The sequence below is a fragment of the Eublepharis macularius genome, chromosome 8 (assembly GCF_028583425.1).
Source record: "Eublepharis macularius isolate TG4126 chromosome 8, MPM_Emac_v1.0, whole genome shotgun sequence".
Classification (NCBI taxonomy): domain Eukaryota; kingdom Metazoa; phylum Chordata; class Lepidosauria; order Squamata; family Eublepharidae; genus Eublepharis; species Eublepharis macularius.
In genome coordinates, this window is record NC_072797.1 from 113252484 (window position 1) to 113277130 (window position 24647).

General features: G+C 41.3%; 1 protein-coding gene across 1 annotated transcript in view; it reads right to left on the reverse strand.

Annotated features, from left to right (window-relative positions):
* The window catches only part of SLC24A2 (solute carrier family 24 member 2), a 116903-nt gene that overhangs the window by 85638 nt on the left and 6618 nt on the right, over positions 1–24647 (reverse strand). Inside the window, exon 2 of the mRNA XM_054986952.1 lies at positions 19310–19318. Within this exon, the coding sequence (XP_054842927.1) occupies positions 19310–19318 (9 nt within the window). The remainder of the gene's footprint in view (positions 1–19309; positions 19319–24647) is intronic.

Sequence of the window (24647 nt, forward strand, 5' to 3'; positions counted from 1 at the left end):
TATACTGGGAGCTGGACTTTACAACAGTTTGGGGTTGGGTATTACTTGGGGCCATCATGTTAATTACACAGTGCAACATAATTCTGACAACCAATCACTTCCAGGTCCACTGTTGGCACATCAGATTTACTCATGGTGAGCCTCAAATTTACATTAAAATGGAATGAGTTGATGTTACCAAATTGAATTCAGAAGGGAGTGGGAGGAGCATCACTGCTGTTAGTTGCAATTAAAATGTGCTTTTCCTGCTCTTCTTGTCTCCAGGTTTAAACTTGGGTGTTGTGGCCAGAGGCCTTGGGCACAAGCTGAAGGGCAAGAACTAAAGAATGCCTGGCTTGCAGCTCATGCTCGTCAATGAACTGGACCACAGGGTTCAAGACTGGTTCAAATTATGGTTGGATGATGCCCGTTTGTTTTATTTAAATTGTATGCTTTTTGTATTTTCACTCTGTTTATGAATGCTGTAAGCTAGTTTAGATCCTTTCGGGGGCGGGGGGAAATGGTGAATATACAACACAAGTGTATTCATGAAATTAATGAGTTGCTTCTCATGCAATGTAGCTTTCACTTATCTGCACAGCTGCCTCTCTATTTATGCCCCTGTGGTTTGGATTCGTGGACAATTTATAAATCACTGAAGTGATGTATAATCACATGGAAGTTGCATTGGTTGTAGCACACGTAAGTAAGCATGTCCAGGAACTGTACCCATATGGAAGGAAAATTTTATATGTACTAGGACTGCGAAGGCACCAGCATTTATTATGAACAGCCAACAACATTCCTGTGATCAGAAAATATGATAGGTAGCTAAGCACACAAATACAACAACAAGCTATTAAAATAATAGTTTAGACAAGATAATTGAATTTTACTCTGTGAAAAACCACTGATGTTACTGGCAGAGGAGCCCTATCTGAGCTACTAAAAATCATTTGAAACCCTTTCCTATATGTGGCACAGGATGTTTTTCATTGTGCAATAAGGTAAATTCACTATATTGATTGAAATCTCTTATCAATTAAATAAGAGGATCTTTGAGAGAGGGGGGGAAGGGAGAGGGAAAGGAGAGCACATTGTTTACTGGGTGAATCATCCTTTTTCATTTAATTGTTTTCATTTTATTGTTTTGTTTGTATATATTATACTAGCCTATTTTGCATTTCTAATTCTGTAATCTGCCTTGAGTCTCAGTGAGAAAGTCAAACTATACATGAAGTAAATCATTTCTGCTTAGAAATAAGAGGACCGACAGCAGAAAATGATATACAAACCATGGACATGACTGCCATAAAATATTTTTTTACAAGAGACAGTAGACAAGTGGTATGCATCCAGAAAATTTTCATTGTATTTTTGTATCTGGGGTTGTTGAGTGAAATGTTCATCATGACTGGGTGGTTTTTCAGTAGGGAGTTGCTGGGAGGAGGTTGAAATTTGTAGGGTTTTTTCATTCTCATGATTGTCATGGCTGTTCTTTTCAGTGAGGAAGGGGTGGGGGGGAAACTGATGGCTCTGGGGCAGCTATTTTTGCACTTAACAGCACCCAAATCACACAGAACACAGTCTCTCCCTCTTATCTATAGAACCCCTAAGTTTCAAGCAGATTGAACAAAAGGGGGGAGATTTTACAGACCCCCCGCAAAGTAGGTCTTCTCTTTGCACAGCTGCACTATGTTCTCTCTACTAATTCCTAAAATGGCCATCAAGCATCAGCCAGCATTACAGCTCCAGCCCCCATCAGGATTTACCCCCCAAAAGCCCCATCTGCATTCATTTCATTTTCCTACTCTTACAATGACTAATAGTATTTTTTTACCTTTCTACTGAAAACTCTTGCATTTTCCTTCCTTCCTGGTTTTGCCCACTTTAACTCTGTTTGTATTGGGTATTGATGAGCAATGAAACATGTAACAAAAGGAAATTTTAAATGTTTAAAGTTAAAGAAGTTAAAGAAATTTAATTCTTGAACATTTACAGTGCAATCCTATGCAGAGTTACACCAGTCTAAGCTCATTGAAGTCAATGGCCTTAGACTGGAGTAACTCTCCATAGGATTGCACTGTAAATGTCACTAAGCAGTCTACTGTAGGGTTGGGCACAATGAAAACCACGAGCTGTAAAAATCACAAAAATAACTATTTCTGGGTTGTACTGAGGTGACTCTCCAGAATGGAACTGCTGGTCTTGGCTGCTCCCTCACAACTCTTCCCTTACAAAATATGTGGGATTTTCCAAGTTTCGGCGTTTACCAACAGTGCAGCATGAGCTCACATTTCACTTTGAATCTATATGAAATTTCTCCCAATCAGATTATTGCAAGGGAGGAGCAAAGAGCACAATCCCAGTCAATCCTAAAGAGAGCTGCAATTCTCCTTCCTCCCTGTTTCCCCCTTTACCCCTTCTTGTGGGCTGGAGAGAGACTTTTTTTCTTATGAAAGGAGAGATGAGAGAGAGACTTGCTCAGGGGGCCATAGAATTTGAATGCTTTGTCCAATTTGCTTGAAACTTAGGGTTCTTTAAAGCACAGGAACAAGACACTCAGCTGCAATTTTGGTGACATTTTGTTGAAAAATTACTCCAGTCCCTTACTTGGCTGGTGGGAGGCATGCTCCCCGGGATGCCCCCCCAGGGGCGCAGCATGCCCCCGGGCTGTGCGGTGTGCCTCTGTGTGGTGCAGCACGTTCCTGCGCCCACAGAGATCCAAACTGCTCCTCACAGCTGGTCTAAGCAGGTCACTGTCTTTCAGCCCTTCCCCCATTTGTAATATGGAAATAACAAGTGATCTACCTCTGGGTTGTCATTGTAATAATTATTGGTTAAAAAACATCCATAACACTTTCCTCACAGGAAAAAAAAATCATCATTATTTTTATTAAGGCTTTTTTATTTGCCAGTTTGAACATGCTAAAACAATTATTCTTTCACTCTTAACACTTTAATCCTAATTCTTGGTGTTAAATAACAACAGCAAGAGATTGCCAATGCCTTCTATATTTAACGTCACTGAGCACCACTGTGTGCCATCTGATTTAGAACAGCAAATGATGAGTGCCATGACACGCTAGCACATAAGTGATAAATTGGCACTTGTGAAGGTACAGATATATTTATAAAATCACACGAAACACAACCCAAAACTTAATTGCTTTACTAAAATAGAGGGTGGAAAAAGAAAACAGGTATCCGATGTTGCTGCAAAATGCATCCATTTAAAACAGCTTTTTGTGTCTAAAACGCAGGAGGACACAACGGCAAGCAATACTGATATGAGGAAATGTATTGCAAAAACATGCCTGTTATTGCACATAGAAAAATATATGATAAAAAATAGCATTTCAGATAATCCCCCATTTAAAGCAGAGTGGTTAATTCTTTGACAAAATGAAGTGCAAGAAATTTCAGCAATATTTAAATTGCATTAGAGACTGGAGACTCTCTAAGCTAATCTGTGAACATCTGTGTTTGAATTTTCAGTTGTGCATTCCAATACAAGGCATGGTCTATGAAACATTTAAACTAGCTTCATCCTCACAAAGGGACTAAAGTGGGTTTGATGCTTGCCTCTTCTCCCTGAAACAATTTTCACTTATCCCAAAGTGATACTTAAAATAGAATAGAGTCTCACAAATGGTCTGTATTTGGCTTAACTCTGGAGGAAATCCTCAACTGTGACTTTAGTGATCTGTACAATGGCAAGTCACTGTTTCCACCACAAATGGAAGAATTAACAGGAGGTCAACTATTCTGTCTCTGATCCAAAGTATACCACATGCTGGTGTTCTGTGGCTGTGTTTTATATGAATTACAGATGCAGCACTGCAGTGTGCATGCATGGGGACTTTAGCATGGTGTAAGAGCTACGGTGTCAAACTAGGATCTGGGAGACCCAGGTTCAAACTCCTACTCTGCCAGGGAAGCTGTCTGCATGACCTTGGGCCAGTCACACACATTGAGCCTAAACTACCCCACAGGGTAATTGTTGTAAGGATTAAATGGGGAATGCAATGTTGTAAGCTGCTCTGAGCTCCTGTTGGGGAGAAAAGCAGAGTATAAATATCTAAATAAATTAGCTGTCCCCTCCTCAAGGTTTCCCAACTGATTTAAGTTCCACCAGAGGGAAAAGAGAGAGGTGTTGACACTGTGGCTTTTTCCCTACTGGAGTTTACACTAGCTGGGGCAGAGGGCAGGTTTCCATCACTGAAAAGGCACAGATGGAAGATTTAATCTTTACTTTTCCAGTTCTATGGCATCAACCCAGATTTCTCTGGAAGCTACTATTTAGAGCCAAATTGTACACCTGGAATTTCAGTAAAAAATCCAGTGTCACATATGACATTAAAAGCTCAAAGCTTTAGCTTCTGGTATTCTGTTTTAAAGCTCACTGAATGCCCCATTAATCTTTTGGTTTGGCAAAGTATCCCTAACAGCTGCAGCCTGCTATCCATGGTACTGAAAAAATGCCTTTTCTTAACACTACAGCTGGGTTGAATGGTGTGTGTGTGTGCGCGCGTGCACACGCATATGCTTCTGGCAGTGTTGAAGATTGTGTTAAAAGACATCACAAGTGTTATCTATTCAGAGTGAAGGCAGTATTTCCAGAATGGGATTTGTTGTGCTTGTGATACAAAACTACAGCTGATTGGCAACATAACGTTATACGGACTTCATATTCATATACCAATTCCAGTGTCTAGGACAACCCATAATACTAATTAAGAAAGGTGATTCAGTAAGAAAAAAATGTCACCAGAAGGAAGAGAGAACAAAATGTGAAAGAAAACAGGACTGCAAGAAGTTACCATCATCACTACTTAATGAGAGGGAAATAAATATCTTGCCTTTTCAAATACACTACTTTCAGACAACTGAAATGGGAAGAAATTAGGTATAGCAATGTTTAAAGCTCACATCTGCACACATAGTTCCAAGTGACCTTAACCCAAATGCCTTTCCCATCTATTATAAAATAATCTCTATATCACTATGTCTACAAATAAAATGTGTATAATTTATATTAGGACATTGGTTGGACAATGAAGAAAGCTGATAGGAATAAAATTGATTCATTTGAAATATGGTGCTGGAGGAGAGTTTTACAGGTACCATGGATAGCTAAGAAGAAAAATAAGTGGGTTCTAGATCAAAACAATCCTGAATTCTTACTAGAAGCTAAAGTGACAAAACTGAAACTATCACGTTGTGTGTGTTATGTGCTGTCAAGTCACCTCTGACCTATGACGACCCTATGAATGAAAGACCTCCAAAACGTCCTATCATTAACAGATTTGCTCAGATCCTCCAAACTGGAGTACGTAGCTTCTTTTATTGAGTCAAGCCATATTTTAGATCTTCCTCTTTTCCTACTGCCACTTTTCCTAGCATTATTGACTTTTCCAGATAATCTTGTCTCTTCATGATGTGACCAAAGTACGATAGCCCCCGTTTTGTCATTTTAGCTTCTAGGGAGAATTCAGGCTTGATTTGATCTAGTACCCACTTATTTCTCTTTTTGGCTGTCCATGGTATCCACAAAAATCTTCTCCAGCACCACATTTCAAATGAATCAATTTTCTTCTTAACAGCTTTCTTCACCATCCAACTTTCACATCCATTCATATGCACACACATTCACCTCCATTCACCTCCAACTTTCACATCCATACACATTGGATTATCTTGATCTTGGTTCCCAGAGAGACATCTTTATCTTTAAGGATCTTTTCTAGCTCCCTCACAGCTGCTCTTCCAAGTCTCAATCTTCTTCTCTCAATCTTCTTCTGATTTCTTCACTGCAGTCTCCCTTTTGGTTGATGATTGAGCCAAGGAATAGAAAATCTTGAACAATTTCAATTTCCTCATTGTCAACTTCAAAATTGTGTAATTCCTCAGTGGTCATTACTTTTGTTTTCTTGATGTTCAGCTGTAATCCTGCTTTGGCGCTTTCTCCTTTAACCTTCATCATCATACTTTGGTCATATCATGAGAAGACAAGATTCACTGGAAAAGACAGTAATTCTAGGAAAGGAAACTTGACTCAATAAAAGAAGCCACAGCCTCCAGCCTGCAAGAACTGAGCAAGATTGTTAAAGATAGGACATTTTGGAGGTTGTTAATTCATAGGGGTGCCATAAGTCACATGTGACTTGACGGCATGTCACACGCACACACACACAGGACATTCACTGAACAGCAAAGTGTTTTCCCTGACCAATATCATTAGTCTCCCCTCCAACAGATATTCCACAAATGCTCCCTTCTCTTCTTAATGTGTGCCACTTAATCAAAGTCAATCTTATTTCAATATATTTATATTTATATTGTATTTTTTATTTTATAAATTTATATTATAATTCAGTTATAAATCACCCATATATTTAACTATTACTAAATATGTTAGGGGGAACATGTATAAAATCTTTATAAGCAAACACAGAAAACCATCCTGGCCTTTTAATAGCATCCTTCCTTTGCAGCAACTAGCAATGTGCTAGAAACCTCAAAACTGATTACCAGCTACTTTAATATATAATTGAAAGACTGGGTTTCCCTGAATCCAGAATCAAAGTAACAATCAAAGTGTCATAGAGACTTTGCTGCTCACTGTGCCATTTGACAAACTGCATGGGCTAAAAACATCTTAAGCCCTGAGTACTTTAACTTTGTGTCTGATGTTGCAGGCACCTTAAATGACTTCCACCACAGTTAACGAGGCTTAACTGCAAAGAGAATAGAAGATTTAAGATGTCTGCAGTTATCAGAAGCTCATTTGGGTACTGTGTAGGACACAGCTTTGTTTTTGAACTTGTTTGTACCCACAGCTTATGGCCAAGATAGTGTTCAATCTGTGCTTTGTGGGCCCTCACCTCTATCCCATCACATGACAGAAACAGTCCCTATGTTATCAGTGCTCTTCATAGATGAAAAGAATGACTTTCCCCGATAGGTACAAAAGATTCATGTGCCACAATCACTCCAATCCTATAGTACAGAGAACACTGTGTTGTATTTTTTATTTAATTTCAAATAACTCTTTCTTAGTTGACTGTTCACAGATACACTGATGTTCATAGTTTATGAAATCACAGCTTTGCAGCATGATTCCTAGCCACTTCAATAATACATTAAAACCCTGGCTGAAAAAACTGAGTGAGTCTGCCAGTATTTACATGGAATGGTAACACAGGGCTTAGAAAGGGCATGCCGGTTTTTCATATATTTCAGACTTCCAATTTTAAAATGCTATTCAAACCACTATCTGCAACATATGCAATTGTGGATTACATTGATAGTTTCATGTGGGTAGCCATGTTAATCTGTAGTCGTATCTGACAAAGTGAGTTTTGATTTATACCTTGGAAAACTTTGTTGGTCTTTAAGGTGTTACTGATCTTGAATTTTGTTCAGATAGCATTGAGGGTTTTTTAAATATTACAGACTTTGAAGATTGTATGGATTCTCAACTATATACTACCACCTCATTAACTTAACACTGGAATCAGAACAAGTCCCAACATAACTTTACACATTTAGGGAATAATTTGCTCAATTATTCCCAGATTCATATACATGTCACTTTTATATGAAACAACTTGTTCAAAGAGTATATAAGTCGACAACATCTATTCAGAATCTCAGCAACTCTAGAAAACCTATACAAGTTATCAAATTGAAGGTGCTTACACTATCTGGTCATAAATATAATATAAAGAATTTACATTCAAGAGGCATAATGGGCTACCACTCCTAAATCCACTATATTGAAACTTGAAGGGTGTTTCACTTGCATTTTGTGCCTTCCCCTTACAAAATTACAGAAATATTAACTTTAATTGATCAAAATTTGAGAGTTTTAAATTGTACAGCTCAAGTTTGGTACAGATGTAATGGTGCTATACCCAGAATATTTCATTGGATTAATACCCAGATACTTCATTGGATCTGTAACTTCAGGCTCAAAAGTAAATAAAGTAGTGTTTAAAACTAACTTTTCACTAATCCCTTAATAGAATCCAGCATAACTGTATTGTAATGATTTTAAGTGTGTATGTGTCTTTAAATGCCTGCAGCCCCCACCCCCCACTTAGCCCCCCTCCCCTCTAATGCACTTACCTGGCCCTTTAAAGATCTCTTTAAACTATCAGCTGGCACGCAGCAGGGGGGATTCCCCCTGCCACCAGCTAGCTGATAGTTTAAAGGGCCCTGCCCTGCTACTTGCAAGTGGCAGGGCCCTTTAAACACTCCCAGGTCCCACCCCCCTGTCCCACCCTAGCACTGCCAGGCTTCTTCTGCCCGGTGCCAGTGGGGCGGGGAGATTCTCCCCATCCTGGTTGCACCTGGCAGAGCTGGCGCCGTGAGGCTGCTTCTACTCCATGTGAGTGGGGCGGGGAGAATCTTCCCATCCCTCTTAGCACTGGGAGAGCCGGCACCGCGGGGCTGCTTCTGTCCGGTGTCAGAGGACGAGGAGACTCTCCTCGTCCCTCTGACACTGGGCAAAAGAAGCCACACGGCGCTGGCTCTCCCGGTGCTGAGAGGGACAGAGAGATTCTTCCCCCCTCCCACCGGGAGAGCGGGCATGCCGGGCTGCTTCTGCCCAGTGTCAGACGGTTGAGTCTCCTAGTTCCTCTGACACCGGGCAGAAGAAGCCCAGTGGTGCCGGCTCTCTCGGTGGGAGGGGGGAGAATCTTCCTGTTCCTCTCAGCACCGGGAGAGCCGGTGCCGCTGGGCTGCTGCATCCTGCTGCGACAGGGATGGGGAGATTCTCCCCATCCCTCTCACACCAGGAGAGGGGCAGCTGGCACTCAGCCACTCGTCGGGGAAGCCCCGACGAGCAGCTGATTAAATGCCCCTTTTGGGCATTTAAACTCCGAAGCTATACAAATAGCTTTGGGAATCTTTGATTTGGGGTTTCCAGGGCAACAGCAGGAGTTCAGACAATCCCTGCCTGAGTTGCCGTGGGAATTGCTTGCAGGTGCCAGACTGTCTGGCTTGGTGAACAGCAACGAATGAGGCTTGCAACGACCACCTGTTCGTTTAGAATGGGGCCTGACAAACAGCTTGTTCGCGAACAGCCGAACAGGCTGTTCGTGGTTTTTTGTGTTCATAATGCTGTTCGTGCCCATGTCTAGTCAGGGCAAGAGAGGCAAGCTGTGTGTATCCTGAGTATTTTAAAGCAGTTCTGAGAGAAATATTGAGTCAGGAGAAAGCAGGCAAGCTGTGTGCAGCCTGAGCTTGTGTATGTCGTCTGAGAGAAATATAACCTGTGTGTTTGTGAAAGAACATTCAGGCAGAAAAAGCAGGCAAACTTTGTGTGCACCTGAGAAAAGGTAATTGAGAGAGAAATTAATATCAAAAGCAGGCAATTTGTGTGTGAAGCCTGAGAGAAGATCCGTGTGACTGAGTTTAAGTAAAGTATTTTTAAGAATTGAGAACTACTCTTTTGAAACCATCAAGTTTTAGAAATAATATGAAACCAATACACTTCTTATAAAAATAAAAGTTTACTTTGGTGTTTTTTTTATCCCACAGTATCTGTCATTCCTATATCCCATTCTTATCCTCAGGGCCACATAGTACCACGAAAAAGCCTGACCCTTGGGCACATTACTAAAAGAAGAAATTTAAGTTATTCTGGAATTTAATTCCTGGTGGCAGCAGTCTACCAAGAGGGGCAAGAATAAAAGGCTTAAAGACCAAATCTACCCAAGAGAAAGAAAGGGTCATAACTAACATGTATGCACAAGTAATTTTAAACCAATCTATCCCTAGTTAACAGAAATAATTCTGAAATGAGCCAGGTGTACTGCAGTGAAATACGGAATTTAACTTTAGGTGGTTAGTCATCAACACTCATCTAAACAGCCTGAAATGGCTCTTTTGGACACACCCGTTTAATGTTGGGATTCTGACCCTCTCAATTCATACTGATTAATTCCTTGCTCTACTAGCAGAACTGTTAAAATGTAATAAGGATGTAAAATGTTACTTTCTATTGGACATTCTTCATGTTAACAATTACAGATTTGATGATTCATACATAACATCATTTGTCATTACATGAACAAGCCTAGCTAATCCTCAAGCCCACACACACACACTTCCTCCTGGCCTTCTTCCACACAGCCAGTTAAACACTTCTACTTATGCAGCAAATAATACTGTTTCATTTCTGTCCTTCAAAGCAAGATTAAACTAGTTTGGAAAGAACAAACCTAGTATGTAACTAGGATAAAACAACAAACTACAATTTGTTGTGAAAGTATAACTTTCAAGCTGTGGAGGGAATGTGAATACTGGAATAAAGGAAGCTTGTTCCAGTAGAAACAAAGGAAGGCTTAATCAAAAAGAGTCCAGTAGCACCTTTAAGACTAACCAATTTTATTGTAGCATAAGCTTTCGAGAATCACAGTTCTCTTCGTCAGATGCATGGAGGACCAAAAGAAACTGGTCAGATATAGAGGAGGAGAATCGAGAATCACAGCTCTCCCCGCCAGATGCTTCTGATGAAAAGAACTGTGATCCTCGAAAGCCCACACCAGGAAGGCTTGTCACTGCATATGAATTATGCCATAGCAGTTATAGCAGCAATGGAGCAACTTAGCATAGGATTGCACTATGAGTTCCCTGGGAATGTCTTGGTGAGTCTCCCCCTCTATAGTACCATCTGATAGTTGAACCCTGACTACCTCCAGAAGGAATATGGGGCGAAATCCAGACAGAAAAAGGTGGTTTTGTTCTGGACCCTTTTGTGATTCTTTTTCTGACTATTCCCACTTCTCTGGTAGGGAAGCAAGGTCAAAGAAGGCAGATTGGCCATACCTTCTGAGTGCCTTCTGCTCTATCAGTGTCAGCAGGGGGCTGGCAGGAAGCAGCTCCCTCGGATGGTATGTTCAAGGGTTCTTTGAAATGCGTAACTGAACTCTGCACTAAGAAAGCATTCCCTACATTCACTTCCCTTTGCAAGAATGGTTAATGGATCTATGCTACCTCTTTTTCATGTGTTGTAATTTAGGCAAATCTGAGTCATTTACCCAGAGTAACTGACCTCTGAGATATTGAGTCTTGCATGTCTTTGATCGCTAGCACCTGCATCCAGGCAATCTGATTTGGTTTGGTGTATAACAGGTTGTTTCCCAGGGCCTCATAGTTACTCACTGTCTCAGATCTGAGACAGTGTATAGATTCCCTGACTAAGAAAGCAGTCGCAAAAAGAATCCTCCTCTTCATGAAAACTGCAGGAAGGCATGCCCAGGCTATCCCAATGATGTCATCAGTTATCAGAAACTAAGCAATGTGGGCCTTGATTTAGTACTTGGATAGGAGATCACCAAGTAAGTCCATTGCTATGTTGAGGCAGACAATGACAAACCACCTTGGAATGTCTATTACCTTGAAAACCCCTTGAAATGTCACCTTAAATTGCCTGTGACTTGACAGCACTTTGCACTACCATACTCCATTACTGGCTTCTATTATGAGTAACTATGCAGCTGCAGCAAAGCTGTTGTTAAAGGCCACATCCAAAGCCTCTAGTGCCTGAGGGCAGAAAAAAGTCCCTGCCCTGAAAGAAGAGCAAGGAGAAAAGGGTCCCCAAATTAGCCTACAGGCAGCTGTGAATGATAATAACTGAGCATGGCATTAACAGCTGAGTAGCATGAAGAATGGGTTACTTCAGAAATGTCAAAGCTCTCACCAGGCCCAAGGGGAGGGAGGACAGCAGACAGGAACAGTGAGTATTCAAGTGGGGCTTGCCTTTTCTAGGTCTGAGGAGGGAGGAAAGCAGCATGGAAGAACACATCCCTAGCAAGAAGAAAATATATCTGAGTGGTATGTGATTTGTTCACTAGTCTGGGAGTGCTGTGGGATCAGGGTAGTCCACACACATCACCCTAGATAGGTAGAGAAAAGGGGATAAGTTATTTCAGTGATGAATGGCTGCTCTGGTAAGAATGGATGTACACACACACACCAGTTGTCTGCTAAACAAGTGAGGCCAGTCTGGGAGCTAAGAGGAGTCCTCCCCACTTGGTGCTATTCTGAGACACAACCTGTCTGTGACCCAAAGAAAGAACTTCCCCATCTTGCATCACTGCCTCTGCTCCTGGAACCACTGAAGAATTATATATTCAGATCACGTCTCCAGAAAGTTTAAAGGGTTTTTGCATATCTCCAGTCAATTATATCCTAACAGACACTAGAAATGCCACATTTCTTACTAACAGCTTTAACATCATGCAAACACTGTCAAAATTCCAATCAGAAAGGGCATCATAGTGTTCTCGGTAGAACTAGGTAGAACACCATCTGCTTACTGAACGCTACATGTGTCAAATAATCAGGGCCAAGTTCCTTTCTGAGACATGATATTCTTCAAAGCAAAATTTAAAAAGTTATGCCGGTGTAAATAAGATGACTTGGCTTGCAGTTACTTTTAATAGGCTACTTTCAAACAATTCAGCATTCTATAAATCTGAAGTTTAATTTCCAGCGCATTGTTTAACATCTGATGCATAACACTTCACATTTGAAAAGTAATGCATGGCCATTTTTACATTAGTTTAAAAAAATCCCAAAAGCTCACTGACACATCAATTCTCAAATATCTCTGAAAGAACATATAATATGCCCTAACTATAATGTATTATTTGTTCAGAGAAGTGTTTATTGCAAACCAGAAAGGGTAACAGGACTGAAATAATTTCACTCCTCTCATATGATTAACAGAAATATTTATTTTTTATATAATATATTTTGAGTGATAAAAGCTCTTCAAAAAACCCACATGTGAAGTTAATAACACTTTGTATCCTAGAGCATCCAGACTTTAATCAAAAGACTACCATTTCTGTACTCAGAAATAAATGCCATATGAGATTACTTATACCAAACATTTGTGTACAAATAGTGCAATGTTTTGCAATTTCGATAAGAATCTGAGATATTTTGACAGGGAATTGATTAATCAAGGACAAGAAACAAAAGGAGCTGTTAGCTAAGGGAGGCATCAGAGGAGGATAACCTGGACAGTAACCCATGCTCTGGTTAAATCCAGATAGGGCTGTAGCCTGGAAACCTCCAAGTGGGGCCTGGAGATCTCCTAGCATTACAACTGATTTCCAGGTGATGGAGATCGGTTCCCTGGAGAAAATGGCTGCTTTGGAGGGTAGCCTCAGCATTATACCCTGCTGAGATCCCTCCCTTCCCCAAACCCCACCCTTTCCAGGCTGTCCTCCAAAATCTCCAGGAATTTCCAAACTGGGAGCTGGCAACCCTAAATCCAGATCAGACCATGACATGTGTTTCACAGGTAGTTGCCAGCATAAAGACTGTTTGCAAGTGACCCAGAATTCAGCCAGGAGGCTGTTAAATGGAAAAAGGAGTGAACATATATTTGCCAGTATTCCTTTATTCAAGAACTTCATTTTAAAAAAAGTTTGATTTTCCTCACTATAACGCTATCTACAGATGAGGTAGTGGTGCTCAGCTGTAGTACCTACATGCAGCCCCGGCGCTAGGGTTTCTGGCGCCAGAGGCCCCGAATTGCGTGATGATGTCATCACGTAGCTGGGGCGGCACAAGGAGGCCGCCCACGCGCTGCACCGGCCGCCTGTAGTCCCTGGCCCGTGGCTGCTGTGCCCGCCTGAGGGCATGCGGCGGTGGTGGTGCGGTGCTGGCCAGCGGTGGCACAGGACGCGTGCCTCCGCCCCCAGCACCCCCTCTGGCGCCCACTCCGGCCCCCGCCTCACCGGTGGCGCCGGCCCTGCCTACATGTTTAATGGGACAAACAGTTCCTTAGGACCATTTCAGGCTGAAAAAATTGTAGTGGGCAGGGGGGGAGGACTGACCCACTTGTTTGTTGAGGTACAGCTTCGAATCAGGCTCCCAAAATCTTAAATTTTTTTTTAAAAAAATGCTAGGATCTCTGAATTGAGAACTCTCAGCACATGCCTGGCTCTCACTTCCCATGCTGTAATATTTCTACCATCTGGAGACTTATATGCAGGTTTGCAGTTGTGGTACAGGCTAAGGTAATATAATTCTGGGTGGGTGATGCATGTGGTTTATTCCCACAATTCTAAACTACACTTTATTGGCCTGGCAAGGCAGAGATGAATAAGTCTTAAAAATGACAAAACAGGACCTCAGTAATGCTTACAACTGCCACATCTCTGAGTTTGATAATAGGAATATTTAGCACACGCTTCAGTAGGTTGTAAAAATGACAGTTGCCACACAGGGAAGAAAGTTCCCAGAGCTGTATCTAAGATGCTATGCATTAACAACAGTACTACTCCTTGCATTTAAGCTGCAACACTACATATTCTTGCTTGGGAGTAAATCCATTCTAGTTCAACAGGACAAGCATAGGGTTGGGCCATGGAAGAATTCTTAAGGGACCAAGCACAAATTTAAGCACAAATTTATCAAGCTTAAGCACAAATTTATCAAGATAGTTTCCAGTTGGGAGCAGGAGGTAGGTGGACGATGGAGCTATGGGCTAGCTGGGATTCACTAGAGGTAAAAGACTAGGAGCTCAAGCATCTGTTTTATGAGATGACGTTAACAACAGTGAGTCTTTAGCCTAGGAAAAGCATTATTCAGCTGTGAGTATTTTCATAAACACACCACAGAGATGTGGGTACAAAGAACACATAGATACAAATTGTCCTCAGTAAATTTATGCTTTAAATGAGAGAAGGGGGTTTAATCATCAAAGGAGCAGAATTCTGGAACACTTATCCTAGGACACCAGTGGGAGCAAATGCATGGCTTTTATTGTTTTTCATTTCACCTGCTCTATTAAAGGTTCTAAAAATCCTCTTTCCCATTTAGATTATTTTTCCTTTAGCATAGTAGCCATGGACCTTGCTAGGCAATCAGTGGCATGCTTGCTGGCATTCATCTGCCGGCATTCATCAGGGCCGGCGCATCCATTGAGCTGGTGGGGTCAGCCACCTCGAGCACTGAACTTAGATGGAGGTACCATCCGCGCTCGCCTCTCTGCCCCTTTGCCACTGCTGCTCGGGTCCCAGCGAGCTTGGTACCCCAGCGGCACGGCAGCAAGCGGGGAGGCAAAAAAGGGACCCAAGCAGCAGTGGCAAGAGTTGGAGAGGCGAGCGGGGTGGCCCGCTTCCCCACTCACCTCCCTGCTTGCTGCCGTGCCGCCCGGCTCACCGGGAGCCGAGTGGAGAAGCGGGCCGCCCTGCTCGCCTCTCCGCCCCTTCGCCACCCACCTTGGCTCGACTCCCAGCAAGCCAGGTGCCCTGGTGGTGCAGCAGCAAGTGGGGAGGCCAGTGGGGAAGCTGGCCACCCTGCTCGCCTCTCCACCCCTTCACCGCTGCTGCTTGGGTCCCGGTGAGCTGGGCGCTCCAGCGGCATAGCAGCAAGTGGGGAGGCGAGTGGGAAAGCGGGCTGCCCTGTTCACCTCTCCGCCCCTTCACTGCTGCTGCCCACCTCGGCTTGGCTCCCAGCGAGCTGGGAAAATTCAGGGCTGCAGATGAATAATTTTTTCTGCCCAAAGTGTCCAACTTTCGACCCTCTCTGTCTGCCAGGGCTGATTGTGAATCATGTTGGTAGCAAGCCTGGACTTCTTCCACCATTAGTGCTGATGGAGGCACTAATGTGTAGCTGGCACCAAGGCAGGTTTTTCCCAGATGTTGGGTGCTATATCCAACAGGTCCTCTACAGCAGGGAAGACTATTGAAGCAGGAGAATCCAAATAAAGGGCTTTTAGGACCTTATTCTTAGGCTTTGGCATGGAAGAAGATACATCAAGTTCAAGTGCTTTGCCTATTCATAGCATCTGTTCTGAAAACAGATGGAAATCATTGTTGGGAGACAATGATTTCTTTTGCAGATAGATCCAACATTAATTCAAACAATATTGGAGCGTGAGGCAGTCTCATCTTCGGATTCAGAGAACATTGGTGGAGGCGCTGGGAACAGAGAAACCTCTGGGGTTGGAAGCATAGATGAATGACCCTGAGAGAGAAAAGCAGCCACTTGCTGCAGAAGATGGAGGAGTTTCTGCCAGTTTCTCAATTGATGTGACGCAGAGTCGGAAGGGATGGCCACAGAATCAATGAGGGCAGAATTGGTTGCGACAACCAAGGCGGTGGTGTAGATACTACCTGTAGTACAAGGGCAGTCTTGAGGATGAATCTGACATCAGAACCACTGACAGATCTGAGATTAGGTCCCCAGTAGTGAAGACCTCTTCTACAGCCGCATGAGATGGGGTGCGAGGTGGAGATGGAGCATCTCTTGAATAAGGCCTTCTGAGACATTTTGATCGCTCAAAGAACAAGAAAATATGAAACTCACAGGAGAAAAATTGATGCAGGGAAAAAGAAAGGAACTTATCTCAATGGCAGAAAAAGAAGAACTGAGGGAATGAAGAGAGCTCTGCCTCACACAATCCTGTTTTGGAGGGAAATGAGGCATGCATGTGCTGTGAGAAGGAACTCCCCCCTCACAGGGTCCTAAAGCTCAGCAGCTCTCTCTGAGACCAGCCTGCTCCTGCACAGTCCCAATGTGGAACTGCACAGGCAGATAAGACAATGAACAGGAAATGTCACTCAGCATGCCTTGGACATTTGCACGAATTGTAGCTCCATGGCATATATCTACCACAGTACTTGATTCCACATAAATTTTGATAGCTACAGGTTTTGTAAGTCTGGAGAAAAGACTGTGTTGCTCTTTTAGAAAGATGGAGGATCCATTCTTTTTTACCCCATCAAGGCCTTGTACAATGCCTGAACCATCTTATTAAACACATTCTTTACTCACTAAGCACACAGCACCTCCTAATGCTATGATTGGAGCCAGGCTTCTCTTTTACAGTCTTTTTCATACTTTGATGCAATATACTTTGAATATTCAAATGACAGAGTTCCATAACTGAAGCAAAGCAAAAGTAACTGGTAGACCAACAGGAACTAAGATCAAGAAGGAAACTGTAGTTATTCTAATTACACTGCAGGTGTTCTATTTTTAGTCATGTGAGGGAGGAAAGTCATTCATTTATTCCATGCAATCGGTTTGAAAAGTGTTAGGAATGAACCAGTAATTCACCTAAGTAAAATATATGCATTCATTTTTGGTTTATTTATAGGATATCTGTGTGTATGTGTGCACGCTCAAAATGATCGGCAGACAACTGGCATGTTGCTGGAAGCTATTTTCAATCTATGGCTTCAATGGCAGTTAATATTCTAATTAAAAACTATTGTTCATGTCTTGCATCTACCCTGTTCAGCTTGTGAGGATGAGCAAAATCAAGTATCAAAACTCCTTACTTCATTGAAGCCTATGGCCCTTCTGCAACTGGGCTGGGATTTTATCTTTAGAAGTTAAGCATTTATGGCACCCAAATTACCATGTATAAAACTAATGATGAGCTGTTCGTCTTTTCAAATCCTTTAACTATGTGCTCTATTATATAAATACAATTTTAATATAAAAATGCAGTTAATATGAAAGCTGCTTGCCTGTTACTTTACATGACTGACAAGTACTCTAGTTTTAAAAATATCTCCATACTGTAATTATAGTTGATTATAAAAGATTCCTGCTAGGAAAAAAAACCTCGACATATACTTAGATGGCAATGAATGAAATTACTGTATAAATTACATGGATAAATCTTGCAAGGATCTTAGGGGATGGGCTCACTTGGCAGAGCATCTGCTTGGCACGTACAAGGTTCCAGGTTCAATACCCAGCATCTCCAGTTAAAAAGATCAGGTAACAGGAGATGTGAAAGACCTCCATCTGAGATCCTGGAAAGTTGCTGCCAGATTGAATTGAGTGATGGATCAGTGTAGATGAGTGATTGGATTCTATATAAGGCACCTCCATGTGTTCATATGAAAGGTAAACATTATAGAACTAATTCATAAAGGCAGAGGGAGATCATTTCAGAGCCTAATCACAGGAACAACCTGGAATACTGGCAGGAGACATCTTTACCATTACCTCTCACATTTCACAAACTGGTGGTTGAAAGTAGAGTAAGGCCTTTTGACAACTTTGGCATTTGGCTTGCATTAGTATGTGACTGCTTAGCTCAAAGTTGCCTCCTTCCCATAGATTATGAAATATCTCAGAGAATGAGGTATAAGCAAGGTGGCCCTGGATCTTTTAAAACTGATGTATATTGATTGGTAACTGACTCTCACGTAGTAAAAAGGCAGCTGAATTCTAAACGAGATGAAACTTCCAACCTGTTTTCAAAGACAGCCCCTACGCAGAACGTGTTACAGTATTCCAGTACTCTGGAGGTGATTAGTGCATGGATTACTAGTGCTAGATCCCACTTCTTGAGGAAGGGATACAGCTGGCTAAAGGTGCTGCACAGTGAAGAATTTGCATTCCCATCTATAAGTCCGGGTCTGCCTGCAATCTCAAGCTGCAGACTCCTTTGGCAGGAGTGCTTTCCCAATCCTTCAGTCTACACCTACACCAACTAATAGCAACTCAGATTAAGCTTCAGTTTATTGGCTCTCATCTAGCCAGTTACCACATTCAGGCACAGTTCTAAGACATCCATTGCTTTACTTGATCCATAGGAACTGTGGGGGGAGGTGTATGTCATCCACATATTGGTGACATGACACCTAACCCTATAACTCTGGATAACCTCTTCCAGCAGTTTCATGTAGGACACAGGAGAGAGAACAGAACCCTAAGGAATGCTGTAGATGTCACGATGCCCTAGCATGATTTCACTTTTATACTTGCTTTAAGTAATACGTGCTGCGAGTGGCAAAATGAATAGAGTTTGGACTCTGCCTCCTCAAGTAGAGTGCTAGATTTGGTACACCACTTAAAAAGCGATGGCACTGCTTTAGTACTTTATCGGTGATGCAGAGTCTTAATTATGATTCAGCACTGCTCCGCAATCCTATCTTTGGGTTTCCAATTATAAAGAGAGAATTGCATTCTTTTACTGTGTCAGCAAAAAGAGGCCCAGCTGCTACTGTGCTATTCCATTTTCCCTGTCCGCTGTTCAGAGGAAGCAATTCAAAAGTAAACTGGCAGCCTTAATAACAACATTATAGGCCATTACCTTCTGGAAGGTCTTTTTTTTCAAGATGACAGCAAAAAACCTATTGAATCTTAATTTATAAGATAGATCCAATTCTGCACGGTATAAGTCATTGAAATGACCTTGTGTCCTAGAAGCAGTTTTTACAATTATACCTTAATTGCGGTGGAGTAAGTTGCTTGAATTTTCATGTACAACAGCAATACTCACTCAGTGGCTCAGAAGCCAAATATGGCTCTTCTGAGCACTATTTCCCATTGTGGGCAGCTTCCCCATATTTCAGGAAAGTGGGAAAGGATTTACACAGTGGGACTAGTGGTTGGAGGCTTGTTCTGTGAGGTGCAGGCTTCATGCCAGGGATGGAAGTAAATGTGGTTCTCTTGGTTGATTGTAATTGTGAATGTGGTTCTCTGCAAGACAGGGAGTACCACTGAGGTACAATTGACAGATATCTACCAAGCCCTGCATGCATGAACTTTAATAGTACTGAATAAATGTTATTGTATACTGAGTATATGTTGACGTTAAAGTATGTGCCTCTGTATGGATATATTTAATACACAGCCTCTTAGAATGCTCAACCACTTGTAATCTGTTCAACACCCCAGTTAAGGCAGGTCCATGTTGGACTAAGTTGCCTTAAGGATTGCTAAATCATTCAAGATTGAAGTAAAACTTGGAGACATTTTGGCTCACAGCTAAGTCTTATACAGTCTGCTACACCTACTGTCTATTTAGGATAGTGTCTAAGTGAGTCATCCCCAAACAGCATATTGCTATATCACGTAACAGCTTCCTGCAGAGCTCCTATATATACATAGTTTTTTTCTCTTTAAGATGCTTTGGGAACACTGTATTAAATGACATTTCTGCACAATGAACAAATGGGATCCAATGAGATACAAATTGTTCCAATATATTTGGATATCTCGCCTTTAAATGTCTCTTAGCTTTTCAATTTCAGATTAACCCTAATCCTACAATTGATGCATATGCTTATTTATGGTGGCATATTTGCTGTTTCCAAAACATTTTATATGAGTAATTTATAACACATTTGAAAAAAGCCATCAAAATAATTTAAACAAATCCAAGGATCAAGGTCAGGTCTGTGACATTAAAAATAAAACACTCTTTAGCAAAATACAGTTTCCTGAGGAATGCAAGTTCTCTAAGGCATAGTGACAATGACTCATCCTGCTCTTCTTGTGTGGAGTTCCAGGGTGGCTTGTAGAACTGCTACAATGCAATAGTTTGCATGCTACTCATTAACACATGTATCCATCACTACCCATCTACTCACATAGTGGGTTATAGGAAAGATTCTTCAGCAGTTCTGTCTTGTTTCTTGGTAGTTTATACATTTCTCTTGGGGGGGAAAAAGGTTTCTGTCTCATAATAAATATTTCAGATACTGCAGAAGAAAACTGTCCCCTATGTATTATAAATGTAGGTAACAGTTTGGGAGGAGGCGCCATGCAGGAAGCAATGTTACTAAATCAAGCCTCTGACATGAATTTTTCAGTAGGGCTGAGGTATCTAAAGTGAAGATACTTTTAGAGGTTCTGGTTTGTTCCCAGAGTCCACTTCTAAAGAATGCCACAATTTAGTGCAGTGCTTCTTTGAATAAATTATTGTGCTGTTTGATAAAATATGCACATGATATGCTAAGACTAATGAGAAATACAACACTTGCCAGAGCTTCTTACCAACAGGCACCTGTGAACGTGACCTAGATTGTTCAACAGAAAAATAAGATAGAATGGGCATTCTATTTACCCCTGCTCAGGCAAAACAGGCTATCAATAGAGACTGAGAGTGCGATTCTCACAGTATCTAAGCATTGCAAATAGATGAGTATCCACTAATTGATTTGTTGTACAAATGGATGGCAAAGATCAGCATCCTGATCCATTGGATGGAGGTCAATTAAAGTGGTCCACCTGGTTACTTCCAGCTCTTGGTTCAGCTTGTGTGTGTTAAAACTATTTTATTTATTGATTTCATTTGTACCTCATTTTGCTTCCCAATGGGGACCCAAAGCCCCAGGCCCAGACTTCAGTCCACCCAGTATGCAGCCTGCACAGGTGTGATGCATGTCAGCCACCTTTAATCCTGGAGCCCAGAGGCTCCAGCAGCCTCCTTAGGGCTGCACGGGCAGCTCATGTTTCAAAGCACCTGGCCAGCCAATCAGCTGCAAGCTGTCCAGGTTTGCCCCAGGGAGGGCTTTGCAGCCAGCGGACCTGGAGAGCACAGTCTTCCCTCTGCTCTGTCACCTGGGCCTACATTCAGGAGCTGGCGGGGGCCCCCCTCAACACCTGGCATAATACTTTTCAGTATTTTCAATGGAAATATTTGGAAATTTTGGAGAGCACTTTAAAAACTCTTATGAAATATTTTCTCTTTTAGAATGAGTAAAATGCTTCTTAAGGTAAAGTTTTTCTTGCTCAGGAATATAGCATGAAAAAGTCTGAGGGGGTCTAAGGATTTTTTCAATTTTTCCAAGAAAAAACTGGGTAGTTTGGGGAAACAATGAAAACACCTCATGCTTTTTTTTTTGCCCTTTTGAATGAGTATCTCACATAAAAATGTTTATACTAGCCATTTTGAGTAAAACTTTGCCTTTCTTTTCAATCTACAGCACTGACTAATAATTTATCTGTATAAACTCTAGGCGTATACACATTTTCAAGAATATCTTTGTCTAAATTTTGGCAATAATAGGATATGTGTTTAACGGTAATACATTGTCATCAAATATATTAAGACATATCACAGACAGATAAATATACAAAAATGTTGCTGGTAGTCCTGCCTATTGTTACTGTATGAGAGAGTTTTTTGTCCAAATAAAAGAATCATAGTGTTGGAAGGGGCTTTACAGACCATCTGATTATATATTATACTGACATTCGAGAGTGTTTTGACATTGTGAAGGCCAATGGCTGTATACAATAAAACAAATCTGTATCTGACCATCTACTGTTATTTGCTATAAGATTTGTTTTCTACCTTCAGCATTTTTTTCTATGTCAGATAACAAAAATTATTATACATGTACTATGGTAGCAAAGGGTGCAATAGTTTCTACCTCTTGCAATTTATCTTACAGAAAACAAAGATAGCTTTACTTTTAAATTCCACAGATATGCCCAATAATATAATTTTATATGCTAACCATAAATTATGCATTTTATGTTGTTAAATCAGTAAAAGTAGTTTAAGTTTGACAAGTTTAATGAAATTTCCTCCAAATTTCCATCCCCCCTCCCCCAGCTTCAAAATTTCTGGAAATGTTACATCTCTCGGGCTACATTCACTTTCCTCCCAGGATGTTCCACATAAACCTAACTTGCACTGCTGCATGGGAAGGGAGAAAAGGTGCTGACATTAGATCATTACACAGTAAATGTCACTGGTAATATTTATTTTAGACTTGCCTCCAAGCAATAAGCATTAAATAAAGCAAGATTATTTCCTGAGTATAATGTATTATTAATTTAATTCATTATGTCAGTGATCAACTGTAAAACATCAGTTATTGGCAGAAGGGTATCTATTTTTCCAGTGACTACCAAAAAAATTTACATATTTCTTGCCTTTCAATGACAAAGGAGAGAAGTTTCAGATATTGCTTGAAATGTATCTAAAAATACAAATAATTTGGATATTTATTCTTTTATAAATGTAAGCATCCATTTCTGTATAGAGCTGCTAATGCTATAGAGATGGTGTCTTTTAAGCCTATCTCTCACACTTCACCTTAAGAGAGTCACACAAGGACAGAGCTATTTACGGCTTAACCATTTAAAGTAAGCTACCATAAAGATAGAGATCAAAGTGGAGAAATGACTAATTAGTGGCAGATCAATACAAGCAACTATTACTGATCAATTATTTGAGGATGAGATGCATTTATTTACATTTGTCAGCATTTAAGATCCCTATATATAACTCTATAAGATCCCTATATAATTCTGAGTACCCAGTTTCCTGGGGGTAAAGTGTAGATGACTGGGGAAGGCAATGGCAAACCACCCTGTAAAAAGTATGCCAAGAAAATGTCATGATGCGACGTCCCCCCATGGATCAGTAATGACTCAGTGTTTGCACATGAGATCATTTGGCAACAGATATGCCAACTCTGTTACTTGGAAAGATACGCCACGTTTATGTATTAAAGCTGCTCTAATGCCTATCCTTTATCATCATCATCATCATCATCATCATCATCATCATCATCATCATCATCATCAACCCTTTATTGGCATAAAGCCTATTATTTATAATTTAACCAGACTTTCCAGTTTGCTTTTGTTCAGGTGCACATTATTATTTTCTTATTGACATTTTCCAACAAAGCTGAAAGACAATTTTGTAAGAACTGGATGTGGTAGGCAAAAGCAAAGTACACTGCAAGAACGGACCTTTGGACACTTACCGTGAAGGGTCCTTCTCCTCTGAGGAAAGGAGGACATCTTGGATGGTGGGAATCACCCAAGATGTCCTCCGCCTCAGAGGGAGAACGGACCTTTGGACACTTACCGTGAAGGGTCCTTCTCCTCTGAGGAAAGGAGGACATCTTGGGTGATTCCCACCATCCAAGATGTCCTCCGCCTCAGAGGGAGAACCCAGTTCTTCTGCAAGATAAAAAAGCACAATTAGCAATCTGTGTTTTCTACTCCAAAGCAACCTGCAAAACTAAGCTCTATGAAAGACCCCAAAGCTTCCGTTCCCTTTCCTCCTGTGTTCCTCTCTCATTTGAATGCCCCCAGATCTAGTGTGCAGATGCTAAAATGGGCTGTTCAGTGGATGTAGTGACAGAGTTTGCTTAGCTGTCATATTTATAGTAATCATCTTTTATTTATTAAAACGCAGCTGTCCCAGGAGTTGTGCTATTGTGCATGTAGCAACTTAAAAGTAATTTTAAAAGCATATACCAGGTAGAAAATGGAATCAAATTATAGTATTTTGGTATTAGGAGCTAGGCAGAGGGTCGAAGAATGGTAATGGACAAGACACTGTTACATATAAAATATTGGAACAGTACTCAATTGAGTCCAACATGTACTTTGGACAACTGGCAGACACCTTCTCCACTATGCTGAACATGCATTAGGTTTGTGCCTGCAAGCCCCAGCTTCTCTTTGTGTACATTACCATTTTTAAAAGAAGGAACCTGTGCATACACCACCCTGACCTGGATAGCCCAGGCTAGTCCAATAGCATCAAATGTCAAAAACTAAACAGGGTCAGACTTGGTTAATAATTAGATGAGAGACCACCAAGGAAGACAACGGTCACCACGCAGAGGCAGGCAATGACAAACCACCTCTGTTAGTCTCTTGTCTTGAAAACCCCAGCAGGGGATACAATAAGTCAGCTACGACTTGTTGGCACTTTCCTCCACCATGCAGATATCAAATGTATGTCTCAGCACATTCAGTATTCACAATCGGAGACTCTGCTTTTTGCAGTTTACTTTGGTTCCCTGTTGATCCTCCTTCATGCTCCATGTGACTACTATTAGTCCAAAAGAATACTGGGGAGAGGGGAACAACATCTGCATTCCTTATATCTGTTAATCACTGGATCC